The sequence below is a fragment of the Lissotriton helveticus genome, chromosome 8 (genome assembly GCF_964261635.1).
Source record: "Lissotriton helveticus chromosome 8, aLisHel1.1, whole genome shotgun sequence".
In the NCBI taxonomy this organism is placed as follows: Eukaryota; Metazoa; Chordata; class Amphibia; order Caudata; family Salamandridae; genus Lissotriton; species Lissotriton helveticus.
This window is the reverse complement of record NC_136069.1, coordinates 15977470-15993458: the sequence shown is the minus strand read 5'-3', so window position 1 is coordinate 15993458 and position 15989 is coordinate 15977470. Positions and strand designations below refer to the sequence as shown.

General features: G+C 54.2%; 1 protein-coding gene across 1 annotated transcript in view; it reads right to left on the bottom strand.

Moving 5' to 3' along the window:
- The window catches only part of SLC37A1 (solute carrier family 37 member 1), a 273159-nt gene that overhangs the window by 206007 nt on the left and 51163 nt on the right, over window positions 1-15989 (bottom strand). Inside the window, exon 2 of the mRNA XM_078656374.1 lies at window positions 9614-10077. Coding sequence (XP_078512500.1) covers window positions 9614-9669 — 56 coding nt within the window. The 5' untranslated portion in view covers window positions 9670-10077. The remainder of the gene's footprint in view (window positions 1-9613; window positions 10078-15989) is intronic.

The window sequence follows — 15989 nt, the reverse complement described above, 5'->3', positions numbered from 1 at the left end:
CTCGCCTTATATGGGTTGCCGTTGGTTGGGCGTAGCCGTAACCCTGCCCTACTTTGGAAGGTTCCAGAATGGGGGGGGGGGCGAATGTTCTGTTTGACTTTCATTTTCTACAGTTTATCGTTATTATTCCTTGTTTGTTGTGTTAAATTAAAAGTTCAAGTTCATTAATGGTCTACGGATTTTGTTTCACCATTTCTTTCTTTCCAGGTTGCTTTTATGCTAAGTTTCTGCTAACAGAGGTCGAGTAACACGGAAACACGTGTAGAGGGATGACGCAGATTTGCACATTACATACACACAAACTCAGACAGGGGACAGTACAAGTACGACATACAAAGACCCAAGACAAATATAAAAACAGTTATTGGTCATAATTATCTCTTTCCGTCTGTGAATTTTTAAACGAGGCTGGGTTCCCGTCTTGACATTGCCCGACCTAGGAGAACGTGAGCATGCCGCTGAGATTTTCCTGGCGAAATCTGTGCCATCGGGCATAATCAAACGTGGTGGTTCTGTCTGGTCTGTCTATGTAAGTCGGGTTCTTCTTTGTCTCGCGCCTTTTCTCGTACTGTCGGTCTGTCGTTCTTGTCGGCCCTTTGCCTTTACTCACGCTCAGTAGAGTCGGGCATTGGGCTTTCCAGTGTCCGACATACCTACAAAAAGCGCATTGGTCTGACCCTAAGTCTGGTCGTCCTTTGCATAGTGTCGGGGGATAAGTTGTGGGTAGCGGTGTCCTGGGGTTGTCCTGTCGGTATATTTCCCTACTTGGTTTATCCTCGTCTTTTCTCTGTCGTTTCGTAGCCTCTCTGCGCCACATACCGAGACTGTCGAGCATAATCGGCGTTGTCTTATTATTTCGAAGGGCTATTTCTAACGTTTCTATTTTATCAAGGTCAAAGGATCCTGCCAGTGGCCACTGTTTGTCTTGACTCTCTTCGGTATACCTGTGCCATAATTTATTATAGGCTATGGTGACTAACCCATAGTTTATGAACATGTCCTTATTAGGGGTGCCTTCTAATGGAGCTATATGGTCCACCTCTAATACGCGGTCCGGACTAAACAGGCTATTTATCAGTGGGGAGAAGACAGACATGACGGCTCGTAACGAGGGACTAAAAAGTCAGCACTGCCTATCTTATCACTAGGTGCAAAGACCGTACAGAATATTTCTATTCAATGTTGTTTGCAGGCAGTGAATACCTCATGGATCAAAAAAAATATAAAACCAAACGACCAATAAATAACAATGGGGAGAATGAGTAGGTCCGCAAAGATCTGCGTTACCTACCCTTTTCACTATCTGCAAAAAGGGTGGTCTCTTCCCTGCTTGCAGACAGGGAATCTCCAGGAAACAATAGTTTGCGAACAACAGTTCAGTTTCAAGCAATTATTGAGTGGGGGAGAAAAAAATAAGCACGGCTGCTACCCTACCTATCCTCCACTGTTTGCAAAGAGAGAGAGAGCCTGTTGTTTCTCCGTTTGCAGACAGTGAATCTCCAAATAAAAATAAACAGAGCAATACTAGTATTTTTGAACAAACAAACAATCAAGCAAATTTTTCGCAACTTGTCGTGGTAACACGACCTTACCCGGACCGCATGGACAGTTTCTTGTCTTCCGAATCCAGCGCCCGATCGTCCTCTTTTTCTCGTATTTCTCACGGCACTCCTGATGGTTCCCAGTCAGGACCGTAGATCACTCGAGAGAGGTCTGTTCGGAACTAGTGAAGTTCGGATGATCGGCTGCCAGACGAGGGTCTATTGGGCAAGAGCTCTCCCGATCGTTGCAGTCGTTCACTCTGTCGTCGGGACCTCTCCCACTGGATCCACGAGTCGCTGATGGGCCCCACGCTTGGGACGCCAATTGTAAAAAGTTCAATCGGGTCAGGGACAATCGATATTTGCCCGGCAGTATTGCCTCTGTGACCCTCTAGTTATTTAAATCAATGAAGAGGCAGGCGCTGGAGACTGGAAAGCAGGAAACAAGGGTTTTTATTCTCTCCGGAGGAGAACACAACGAAACGGACAGAAGGTATCGTTCTGAGGTGCTCTAACTGTATTCCTGAGGCCTGGCCTCTTATACACACATTTATGACTTTATTGTAGATTACACATACATGTTAAAGCTTTGATGTACGGAAAAGACATTCTCGGAACTCCCCTTTGGGCCCGTTCCCACACACATTTACAGTTGAAGTCCCCACCCTAGTCACAACAGGTGATGAGCATCGCGCAGCTGGATAATCCGCCGATTCACGGAATGTGGGGGTTTGATCGGATCTCATGGGGTGGGGGCTTTGATCAACCCGGGGATTCTTTGATGGGGGAAGCTTTCTATTGTACGGGGAGGGGCAAGGATGGTATCGGCAAAGCTGGGTGTCGGCTTGGGAACGGGGAGGACAAAATGGGCACACGGGGAAAAAGGGTTTTGCATCTAAGGGCCGGAGATCATGAAAGGAAAGCAGGGAGGTGTCGCGCTGGGAACAGGATGAGGGCCTGGGGCAGAGCAGCGCCGAAGAGGGGTTTATGACTCAAGGCAGGTGCAAGCAGGGGGTGGATAGCGTGCAGGCGAAGGGCTATGTCAGGGGCCAGCGGCATGCAAAAGGGTTCGTTCTGATCGGGGCATCTTAGAAAATGGCGGGCGCGCACGACAAAAGTGTGGCATCAGGGGAAGAGGCAAGATGGCGCAGATAATGTTCACCAAAACGTACTAATTTTCAACAGCATGTACACGGATGCAAAGACACCGTCCTCGCATGTACACGGGTGCAGAGACACTGTCCTCGCATGCACACGGGTGCAGAGACACCGTCCTCGCATGCACACGGGTGCTGGAACACCGACCTCGCATGCACACGGGTGCAGAGACACTGTCCTCGCATGTGCACGGGTGCAGAGACACCGTCCTCGCATGTACACGGATGCAGAGACACCGTCCTCGCATGTACACGGGTGCAGAGACACCGTCCTCGCATCCACACAGGTGCAGGAACACCGACCTCGCATGCACACGGGTGCAGAGACACCGTCCTCGCATGCACACGGGTGCAGGAACACCGACCTCGCATGCACACGGGTGCAGAGACACCGTCCTCGCATGTACACGGGTGCAGGAAAACCGACCTCGCATGCACACGGGTGCAGAGACACCGTCCTCGCATGCACACGGGTGCAGGAACACCGACCTCGCATGCACACGGGTACAGAGACACCGTCCTCGCATGCACACAGGTGCAGAGACACCGTCCTCGCATCCACACAGGTGCAGGAACACCGACCTCGCATGCACACGGGTGCAGAGACACCGTCCTCGCATGCACACGGGTGCAGGAACACCGACCTCGCATGCACACAGGTGCAGAGACACCGTCCTCGCATGCACACGGGTGCAGAGACACCGTCCTCGCATGTAGACGGGTGCAGAGACACCGTCCTCGCATGTACACGGGTGCAGGGACACCGTCCTCGCATGCACACGGGTGCAGAGACACTGTCCTCGCATGTACACGGGTGCAGGAACACCGACCTCGCATGCACACGGGTGCAGAGACACCGACCTCGCGTGCACACGGGTGCAGAGACACCGTCCTCGCATGTAGACGGGTGCAGAGACACCGTCCTCGCATGTACACGGGTGCAGGGACACCGTCCTCGCATGCACACGGGTGCAGGGACACCGTCCTCACATGCACACGGGTGCAGAGACACTGTCCTCGCATGTACACGGGTGCAGAGACACCGTCCTCGCATGTACACGGGTGCAGAGACACCGTCCTCGCATGTGCACGGTGCAGGGACACCGTCCTCCCATGCACATGGGTGCAGAGACACCGTCCTCGCATGTACACGGGTGCAGAGACACCGTCCTCGCATGTGCACGGTGCAGGGACACCGTCCTCCCATGCACATGGGTGCAGGGACACCGTCCTCGCATGCACACGGTGCAGGGACACCGTCCTCCCATGCACATGGGTGCAGAGACACCGTCCTCGCATGTACACGGGTGCAGAGACACCGTCCTCGCATGTGCACGGTGCAGAGACACCGTCCGCGCATGTACACGGGTGCAGGGACACCGTCCGCGCATGTACACGTGTGCAGGGACACCGTCCGCGCATGTACACGGGTGCAGGGACACCGTCCTCACATGTACACAGGGGCAGAGACACCGTCCGCGCATGCACAAGGGTGCAGGGACACCGTCCTCACATGTACACAGGGGCAGGGACACCGTCCGCGCATGTACACGGGTGCAGGGACACCGTCCGCGCATGTACACGGGTGCAGGGACACCGTCCTCACATGTACACAGGGGCAGGGACACCATCCGCGCATGTACACGGGTGCAGGGACACCGTCCGCTCATGCACAAGGGTGCAGGGACACCGTCCTCACATGTACACGGGTGCAGAGACACTGTCCTCACATGTACACAGGGGCAGAGACACCGTCCGCGCATGTACACGAGTGCAGGGACACCATCCTCGCATGTACACGGGTGCAGGGACACCGTCCTCGCATGTACACGGGTGCAGCGACACCGTCCTCGCATGTACACGGGTGCAGAGACACTGTCCTCACATGTACACAGGGGCAGAGACACCGTCCGCGCATGCACAAGGGTGCAGGGACACCGTCCTCACATGTACACAGGGGCAGGGACACCGTCTGCGCATGTACACGGGTGCAGGGACACCGTCCGCGCATGTACACGGGTGCAGAGACACTGTCCTCACATGTACACAGGGGCAGAGACACGGTCCGCGCATGTACACGGGTGCAGGGACGCAGTCCTCGCATGTACACGGGTGCAGGGACACTGTCCTCGCATGCACACGGGTGCGGAGACACCGTCCTCGCATGCACACGGGTGCAGGGACACCGTCCGCGCATGTACACGGGTGCAGGGACACCATCCTCGCATGTACACGGGTGCAGGGACACCGTCCTCGCATGTACACGGGTGCAGCGACACCGTCCTCGCATGTACACGGGTGCAGCGACACCGTCCTCGCATGTACCGGGTGCAGGGACACCGTCCTCGCATGTACACGGGTGCAGGGACACCGTCCTCGCATGTACACGGGTGCAGGGACACCGTCCTCGCATGTACACGGGTGCAGGGACACCGACCTCGCATGCACACGGGTGCAGAGACACCGTCCTCGCATGCACACGGGTGCAGGAACACCGACCTCGCATGCACACGGGTGCAGAGACACCGTCCTTGCATGCACACGGGTGCAGGAACACCGACCTCGCATGCACACTGGTGCAGAGACACCGTCCTCGCATGTACACGGGTGCAGGAACACCGACCTCGCATGCACACGGGTGCAGAGACACCGTCCTTGCATGCACATGGGTGCAGGAACACCGACCTCGCATGCATACGGGTGCAGAGACACCGTCCTCGCATGCACACGGGTGCAGAGACACCGTCCTCGCATGCACACGGGTGCAGAGACACCATCCTCGCATGTACACGGGTGCAGAGACACCGTCCTCGCATGTACACGGATGCAGAGACACCGTCCTCGCATGTACACGGGTGCAGAGACACCATCCTCGCATGTACACGGGTGCAGAGACACCGTCCTCGCATGCACACGGGTGCAGGAACACCGACCTCGCATGCACACGGGTGCAGAGACACCGTCCTCGCATGTACACGGGTGCAGGAACACCGACCTCGCATGCACACAGGTGCAGAGACACCGTCCTCGCATGCACATGGGTGCAGAGACACCGTCCTCGCATGTAGACGGGTGCAGAGACACCGTCCTCGCATGTACACGGGTGCAGGGACACCGTCCTCGCATGCACACGGGTGCAGGGACACCGTCCTCGCATGCACACGGGTGCAGAGACACCGTCCTCGCATGTAGACGGGTGCAGAGACACCGTCCTCGCATGTACACGGGTGCAGGGACACCGTCCTCGCATGCACACGGGTGCAGAGACACTGTCCTCGCATGTACACGGGTGCAGGAACACCGACCTCGCATGCACACGGGTGCAGAGACACCGACCTCGCGTGCACACGGGTGCAGAGACACCGTCCTCGCATGTAGACGGGTGCAGAGACACCGTCCTCGCATGTACACGGGTGCAGGGACACCGTCCTCGCATGCACACGGGTGCAGGGACACCGTCCTCGCATGCACACGGGTGCAGAGACACTGTCCTCGCATGTACACGGGTGCAGAGACACCGTCCTCGCATGTACACGGGTGCAGAGACACCGTCCTCGCATGTGCACGGTGCAGGGACACCGTCCTCCCATGCACACGGGTGCAGAGACACCGTCCTCGCATGTGCACGGTGCAGGGACACCGTCCTCCCATGCACATGGGTGCAGGGACACCGTCCTCGCATGCACACGGTGCAGGGACACCGTCCTCCCATGCACACGGGTGCAGAGACACTGTCCTCGCATGTACACGGGTGCAGGGACACCGTCCGCGCATGTACACGGGTGCAGAGACACTGTCCTCACATGTAAACAGGGGCAGAGACACCGGCCGCGCATGTACACGGGTGCAGGGACACCGTCCGCGCATGTACACGGGTGCAGGGACACCATCCTCGCATGTACACGGGTGCAGGGACACCGTCCTCGCATGTACACGGGTGCAGGGACACCGTCCTCGCATGTACACGGGTGCAGGGACACCGACCTCGCATGCACACGGGTGCAGAGACACCGTCCTCGCATGCACACGGGTGCAGAGACACAGTCCTCGCATGCACACGGGTGCAGAGACACCGTCCTCGCATGCACACGGGTGCAGAGACACAGTCCTCGCATGCACACGGGTGCAGAGACACCGTCCTCGCATGCACACGGGTGCACAGACACCGTCCTCGCATGCACACGGGTGCAGAGACACCGTCCTCGCATGTACACGGGTGCAGGGACACCCTCCTCGCATGTACACGGGTGCAGGGGCACCGTCCTTGCATGAACACGGGTGCAGAGACACCGTCCTCGCATGTACACGGGTGCAGGGACACCGTCCTCGCATGCACACGGGTGCAGAGACACCGTCCTCGCATGCACACGGGTGCAGGGACACCGTCCTCGCATGTAGACGGGTGCAGAGACACCGTCCTCGCATGCACACGGGTACAGAGACACCGTCCTCGCATGCACACGGGTGCAGAGACACCGTCCTCGCATGCACACGGGTGCAGAGACACCGTCCTCGCATGCACACGGGTGCACAGACACCGTCCTCGCATGCACACGGGTGCAGAGACACCGTCCTTGCATGAACACGGGTGCAGAGACACCCTCCTCGCATGTACACGGGTGCAGGGACACCGTCCTTGCATGAACACGGGTGCAGAGACACCGTCCTCGCATGTACACGGGTGCAGGGACACCGTCCTCGCATGTAGACGGGTGCAGAGACACCGTCCTCGCATGCACACGGGTGCAGAGACACCGTCCTCGCATGTACACGGGTGCAGAGACACCGTCCTCGCATGCACACGGGTGCAGAGACACCGTCCTCGCATGCACACGGGTGCAGAGACATCGTCCTCGCATGCACACGGGTGCACAGACACCGTCCTCGCATGCACACGGGTGCAGAGACACCGTCCTCGCATGTACACGGGTGCAGGGACACCCTCCTCGCATGTACACGGGTGCAGGGACACCGTCCTCGCATGTACACGGGTGCAGGGACACCATCCTCGCATGTACACGGGTGCAGGGACACCGTCCTCGCATGTACACGGGTGCAGGGACACCGTCCTCGCATGTACACGGGTGCAGGGACACCGTCCTTGCATGAACACGGGTGCAGAGACACCGTCCTCGCATGTACACGGGTGCAGGGACACCGTCCTCGCATGTAGACGGGTGCAGAGACACCGTCCTCGCATGTACACGGGTGCAGGGACACCGTCCTCGCATGTACACGGGTGCAGAGACACTGTCCTCGCATGTACACGGGTGCAGAGACACTGTCCTCGCATGTACACGGGTGCAGAGACACCGTCCTCGCATGTACACGGGTGCAGGGACACCGTCCTCGCATGTACACAGGTGCAGAGACACTGTCCTCGCATGTACAAGGGTGCAGGGACACCGTCCTCGCATGTACACGGGTGCAGAGACACTGTCCTCGCATGTACACAGGCTCTTATGGGCTAAGCAGAGGATTTTAAAATGGGTCGGCTTCCTAACGGGAAGCCGATGAAGGCGCCTTAGACCGGGTTTCAAATGTAAACGTAGGATTTCTTTAGTTCTCATTCAACCCCCCCCAACCCCCATGCAGGTGAATAATATCCCACTACACTGGTGTACAATCAAGCAAGCATGCCGGCCTCTCCAATGAGTGAAATACAAACTACCTGGAAGGAACACCCCCCAGGCACGAATACACAGTGCGTCACTCAATGAATCCATCACCGGGAAAACAATGCTCCAGAGCTTTCCTTTTACAAATAAATGTAATCCAGTATACGCAAACAAACGCCACGAACGTTGGACTCAAATAGCCGCACCTCATACAATGTTCCAATCAGTTATGGCCGCGTGCACTTCTTTTCCGTCACCTGCCGTCATTAGGAACCACTGCCCAGCAGAAATTTTATTTCCTGCAGCTCAGGTAGAAATTCTACCCGAGCGGCAGCTCGCGCATTTATCGTTTGCGTTCATGAGCGGGGGAAAAAACTCCGCTGCACATCGCGAAGCAGAGTTTTCCGTACTTTGCGAGCTCCGTGGAGTACAGAAAACTCCGCGAACAGAGCGAAGTTCACCGCCCAGGCCTAGTCTAAAGATGTTTTTATTCTTCCTTTAATTCATGTCCATAAAAGCATTTTTCCATCCATAAAAACATCAAGCCAACATGTTTCGTTCAAAAAGGTCTTGAACTTCATCAGGGCTCAACTGTATTCACATTCTTTGTACTCCCAGTGCGGAGATTTCTTAAAAATCAGTCCAAGAAATTCATAAATTACATCAGGTGAGTTTTAGATGAACCTCATGATCTTGAGTAGAGTCCACCAAAGGGCATATTCGTCCTGTCCAATAATATACTCGGAAATAGTATCTCTCGGATGATACCTTGGTTCGTATCAATCTCCGAATGCATGCTCGTCGCCATGGATGAAACGTGTTGGCTGGATGTTCTTATGTATGGAAAAATGCTTTTATGGATATGAATTAAAGGAAGGATAAAAACATCTTTAAACACAATTGAGGATTTTTGGATTAAATATTTCCGGGTGCACCCTTCCATTTATAATTTGATTCAAATGTAATCTAGTACTGCAGCTCAAAGCGGTTAATTGAACTGGACACAGGTTTCAGCTCCCAGAATGGGGTATTTGTTAAATTAAAACCCAGGGCTTAAGGCATGGTATAACCCTGTGACATGGAATCATTTAGCCACTTTACTTTGATGACACGTTTCAGGCAGTAATATAAAGTCCATGGCCTTCAGCTGGGCTTAGTGAACAGCGCGGAGGGTGACCACTTGTTCTATATGAAGATCAACTGTCCCCACAGAAACTTTAAATGCATTAAAAACTGGAAAAGCAGTATCTCAGCATCATTAAATGAAAAGCAATTATTAATAACATCCGGGACTCACCACTGGTCTCTGGAGAAGAGGGTAATGCATTGGATTCCAGGGGGCAGCGCGGCCATGGACGCTAGAGGTGAAGATGAGAAGGGCGGACGGACTCCTGGGCTTGCACAGATCACACCAGAGCTTTACTTGAGTATTCTTCTTCAGGGGTCCCAGAGCACAGAGGAGACGTGGCTGCCAAGCTCCGGAGAGAACGCCTACTCACGCCAAGGTCCCTAGAGAGGAGTGAAGGCAGGAGATGATGGTGATGCACAACACGAGGTCAGAGGTAGGTGGTGTCACCGCGACCAGTGTCCAGAGGAGGTGATGATGGTGCAGAAGGGGAAGTTATCATCAATAGAAGAAGAGGCAGAAGATGGGTCCACTGGAGGCGATGTTGTTCACAAGAGAAGATCATAGGCAGGGCTGAGCCGCAGGAGGTAGAGTTGGTGCTGAGTTGGTTTCAGATTTTCTTGGGGTGGACGCACCTACACAAGAAAAAGACATGGAGTTAAGGGAAAGAAGACAAGACGGCATAAGAGAAGGGCTGACAATCCGTCGCGTTATCATACAGGATCTTCTGACACTGAAACACCAATCTGCCTCCCATTTCCGATTAAAACACCTTGGATTGGATTAAAATTGAGGAAATTCTCAAGGTCCCTCAGCTTCTGAGGGAGTGATCCATCCTACTCACTCACACCCTCCTACAACATCTTGTAGCAGGGCACTCCATCTGATGAACACCCACCGGCTCTGGGACCATCTTGAGATGGAGTGATCCATCTACTCAACACCCACAGGCTCTGGAACCATCTCGAGATGGAGTGATCCATCTACTCAACACTCACAGGCTCTGGCACCATCTCGAGATGGAGTGATCCATCTACTCAACACCCACAGGCTCTGGCACCATCTTGAGATGGAGTGATCCATCTACTCAACACCCACAGGCTCTGGCACCATCTCGAGATGGAGTGATCCATCTACTCAACACCCACAGGCTCTGGCACCATCTTGAGATGGAGGGATCCATCTACTCAACACCCACAGGCTCTGGCACCATCTTGAGATGGAGTGATCCATCTACTCAACACCCACACGCTCTGGCACCATCTTGAGATGGAGTGATCCATCTACTCAACACCCACACGCTCTGGCACCATCTTGAGATGGAGTGATCCATCTACTCAACACCCACAGGCTCTGGCACCATCTTGAGATGGAGTGATCCATCTACTCAACACCCACACGCTCTGGCACCATCTTGAGATGGAGTGATCCATCTACTCAACACCCACAGGCTCTGGGACCATCTCGAGATGGAGTGATCCATCTACTCAACACCCACAGGCTCTGGCACCATCTTGAGATGGAGTGATCCATCTACTCAACACCCACAGGCTCTGGCACCATCTTGAGATGGAGTGATCCATCTACTCAACACCCACAGGCTCTGGCACCATCTTGAGATGGAGTGATCCATCTGATGAACACCCATAGGCTCTGGCACCATCTTGAGATGGAGTGATCCATCTACTCAACACCCACAGGCTCTGGGACCATCTCGAGATGGAGTGATCCATCTACTCAACACTCACAGGCTCTGGCACCATCTTAAGATGGAGTGATCCATCTACTCAACACCCACAGGCTCTGGCACCATCTTGAGATGGAGTGATCCATCTACTCAACACCCACAGGCTCTGACACCATCTTGAGATGGAGTGATCCATCTACTCAACACCCACAAGCTCTGGCACCATCTTAAGATGGAGTGATCCATCTACTCAACACCCACAGGCTCTGGCACCATCTTAAGATGGAGTGATCCATCTACTCAACACCCACAGGCTCTGGCACCATCTTGAGATGGAGTGGTCCATCTACTCAACACTCACAGGCTCTGGCACCATCTTGAGATGGAGTGATCCATCTACTCAACACCCACAGGCTCTGGCACCATCTTGAGATGGAGTGGTCCATCTACTCAACACCCACAGGCTCTGGCACCATCTTGAGATGGAGTGATCCATCTACTCAACACCCACAGGCTCTGGGACCATCTCGAGATGGAGTGATCCATCTACTCAACACCCACAGGCTCTGGCACCATCTTGAGATGGAGTGATCCATCTACTCAACACCCACAGGCTCTGGCACCATCTTGAGATGGAGTGGTCCATCTACTCAACACTCACAGGCTCTGGCACCATCTTGAGATGGAGTGGTCCATCTACTCAACACTCACAGGCTCTGGCACCATCTTGAGATGGAGTGGTCCATCTACTCAACACCCACAGGCTCTGGCACCATCTTAAGATGGAGTGATCCATCTACTCAACACTCACAGGCTCTGGCACCATCTTATCTCATGATATCCACTCAATCTACTCACTCTGGCGCATCCTGATAGTAGAGCGACCCATCTACTCAACAATGAAAGTCTCTAATACCATTGCATTGTCTCCGCTCCATCCACTCAATGACCACAGACCATGACACCATCTCATGGTCTGCGCTCCACCCACCAATCTTGCAGGGTCTTACGCCATCTCATGATTCCCACTCCATCTACTCAACACTCACAGTCGCTGACACTATCTCATATTAACAGCTGTATATACTCAACGACCACTTGCTCTGATGCCACCTCATGGTAGCGCGCTCCACATACTCAACATTATCGGGCTCTCCCACCATCTCATTGTCTTCGATCCATCTAGCCGATGCCGACAGGCCCAGAAACCACCTCATGGTCCTTGCTCCATCCTCCCAACACGCAGGCTCCGACACATCTCATGATTTCCGCCCCATCCGCTCAACACCGACAGAGCTCCATCAACCTATGTAGGAAAGTAGGATCTGCTTCTATGGTTACCCCGACTTTTTGCCTCGTACTAAGCTGTTATTGACTAGTTTGACTGGGATCCTGATAATCGGGACCCCAGTCTCTCTGCTTTCTCCCTAAATTGGTATGTTCGGTACTTAGGTACATTCCAGATTGGCTACTGGGGTTCCCTTGTCAGTCCCTAGTATATGGTACTCGGGTACCCAGGGCATAGTTACCCCAGAGATCCCCCATGGGATGAAGCCGCCACCCATGGGAGACCATTCAAACTGTAACTGCAGGCCTGCCATTGCAGCCTGTGTGAACTGGTGCTAGCACCACTTACGAAAGATATAGGTTTCCTATAACTAGACTCACTGCACTTACAATCTAAAAGACACCCCTATAGCAGGCCTTTGCAATCCTGAAGGCAGGGTGTTTGGTTCCAAGTGAGAGGTTGCACCTGCATGAGCAGGACACCCCTACAGCCTACGGAGTCCATTCTCCCGGGTTTTAAGTGAAGCAGCTATATACCTTATAGAGGGGCACCTCGTAATGACGTGATGACCATCTCAAAACTGGCTGCAACAAATCCAAAAGCTCTCGGTGTTCCCGGTACAAGCCTTCTTGACCTGGACAGCACGACATGGCTGCTGTCAATCAGAGACATGATTCTGCCCTCCTGCTGCTGAGCCAAGCTCGAGCAGGGGAAGGCAGAACAATAGGCATTCTGTCACAGGGAGGTGTGTCCACCTCCCGGACAGGATTTAGTGTATTGGGATGGGGTGGGTGTGCTTGCCAGCACCACTCAGTCTGCATGAGGGGCACATTTGGTGTCCCAGTGCATAGTCCAGTCCAAACCAGTCCTGGGAGCCGTGGGTTCCCGCTCTGACGTGAAACTGGACAAAGGACTTGGGAGTAACCTCCCCCCTGTCCAGGGAGGGTACCCTGAATCTTCCCAACACTTTCCCCAGGGTACTTAAGGGCTTACCTGGGTGTAGGTCCCTAGATTCGTCGTGGGATAAGATTCATATCAGACACCACTGCTCTTCTACCGTCTGGGCACTCTGGACTTCGCTGGACTTTGTCTGGGTCTGACTTCCTCTCCCTTCCAGTCTGCTGCATCGTATGTGCCTGTGCGTCATACAGGAACCTTCCAAGGCCTGTGCAGCATCAAAGACACTTGAAGAAATCTGCCATGAGTCACTCCTCTGCATTCGCAGGCACCACAAATAAGTCGACCGGTCTGCTGATCCTGAGCTCCTCCTGACTCCGAAAGGTTCTGCAACACAGGTGGTGGTTTTCCACAGCTCCCGAGGCCTGCCCTGCCTCACCAAGTTTGAGGCCAGTATCCCTCATGGGGATTGCAATACTCTATGCATTGCATCAACTTGCAGTTGCAAAGGCGTGTTGACTTCTTTCCAAGAAGATCTTCGGGCTCCAAGTAGCCCCAACCTCGAGTGCCTCCAATGATCAGAATCTTCAGCCACACCGCATCGTGTGCCTCGTGGCCTGCATCTTTTGGTGAGCTGCCTGAGGTCCTCTCGTGACTCCAGTGCCTCCGGCCTGTGGGTCCATTTGAGGGTCACCTTTGCTTTTCCTGGGCTCCACTGTTTGCTCGGGCCTGCCCTGACTCTCCTGCTTTTGGTGAGTCCCCAGGACCTTGCTGGTCCCTACATTGCTCCTTCTTCAATTCCTGCGTTGGTTGTATTTGCCAAGGCTTGTTGGTGATCCTGCCGGACACCGACCTTCCAGCACTCACATCCTTCATGGGACAGCTCGTGCATGGCTACTGGGCCTTTTCAGCGTCGCCTAGTCCTCACAGCTGCAGAGTCAAAGCCATCTTCGTCTATCCTGCAAAACCCGGCATTGGAGGGCATTCATCTTCCAAGTCTCCTGGTCACTCCTGAGTGACATAGACTCTGTCCCCTCTGCTTTCAGGTACCTCTCACCTGGACTCCACCTTTGGTTTCCACCGGACACTTTCTCCTTCTTCAGTAGCGGCACTTTCCTTAATTTGGTTCGACAGCCGTTTCTGACACCACTTCACACGTATGCACCCGGCTTCCCTGGTGTAGGTAACGTGGGTGCTAAGGTATCAACTGGTGGGGCAGCCCTCCAACTTTCTGTCTTCCCCAGGGTTTCTTCAGGGTCCAATGGGAAGGGTCCTTAATCTTTAAACATCCATTTGCGACTTACACGTAGAGTTGTACGGAGAATGCGGTCGTGTTCCCACACTGCACACGCCCTCCGCATGGTCCTTATCTACTCACCTTGGGTGGTTCCTTAAGTCCCCTGCTCTTCTACCTCCTCTCGACCTTGTCTTGACCCGAGTCATAGTTCCTATACCTCTTTCTTAGTATATGGCTTGGTCTCCCCCAGGTCCACTGTGTTTTCGTGCTATTTACTATTTTTCTTTGCTAAAGTATTTTGTGCATTTTACATATCTCCGGGTAGGAGATATTTCTATGTGTTAGAGAGTATATTATAATAAATACATATTTTTATGAATACATTGTATGGTTCTTTTTCACTTAATCTCTACTAGAAGATTGCATTCTGGTAAAACAAGCTACTTTACACTCCTTCTGGACTAAGCCTGAAGGCTGCTCTCCACAGCTACTGCCACCCTCTGGTTCACCACTGCCACCCTCTTGTTCACCACTGTCACCCTCTGGTTCATCACGGTCACCCTCTGGTTCATCATTGTCACCCTCTGGTTCATCATATCACCCTCTGGTTCATCACTGCTGCCCTCTGGTTCATCGCAGCACCCTCTGGTTCATTACTGTCACCCTCTGTTTCATCACTGCCACCCTCTGGCTCACCACTGCCACCCTCTGGTTCATCACTGCCACCCTCTGGTTCACCACTGCCACCCTCTGGTTCATCACTGCCACCCTCTGGTTCATCACTGCCACCCTCTGGTTCACCACTGCCACCCTCTGGTTCATCACTGTCACCCTCTGGTTCATCACTGCCACCCTCTAGTTCATTACTGCCACCCTCTGGTTCACCACTGCCACCCTCTGGATCATCACTGCCACCCTCTGGTTCATCACTGCCACCCTCTGGTTCATCACTGCCACCCTCTGGTTTGCCACTGCCACCCTCTGGATCATCACTGTCACCCTCTGGTTCAACACTGCCACCCTCTGGTTCATCACAGCACCCTCTGGTTCACCAGTGCCACCCTCTGGTTCATCACTGCAACCCTATGGTTCATCACTGCCACCCTCTGGTTCATCACTGCCACCCTCGGGTTCACGACTGCCACCCTCTGGTTGATCACTGCCATCCTCTGATTCATCACAGCTCCCTCTGGTTCACCACTGCCACCCTCTGGTTCATCACTGCCACCCTCTGGTTCATCACAGCACCCTCTGGTTCACCACTGTCACCCTCTGGTTCATCACTGCCACCCTCTGGTTCACCACTGCGACCCTCTGGTTCACCACTGCCACCCTCTGGTTCACCACTGCCACCCTCTGGATCATCACTGTCACCCTCTGGTTCACCACTGCCACCCTCTGGTTCATCACTGCCACCCTCTGGTTCATCACAGTACCT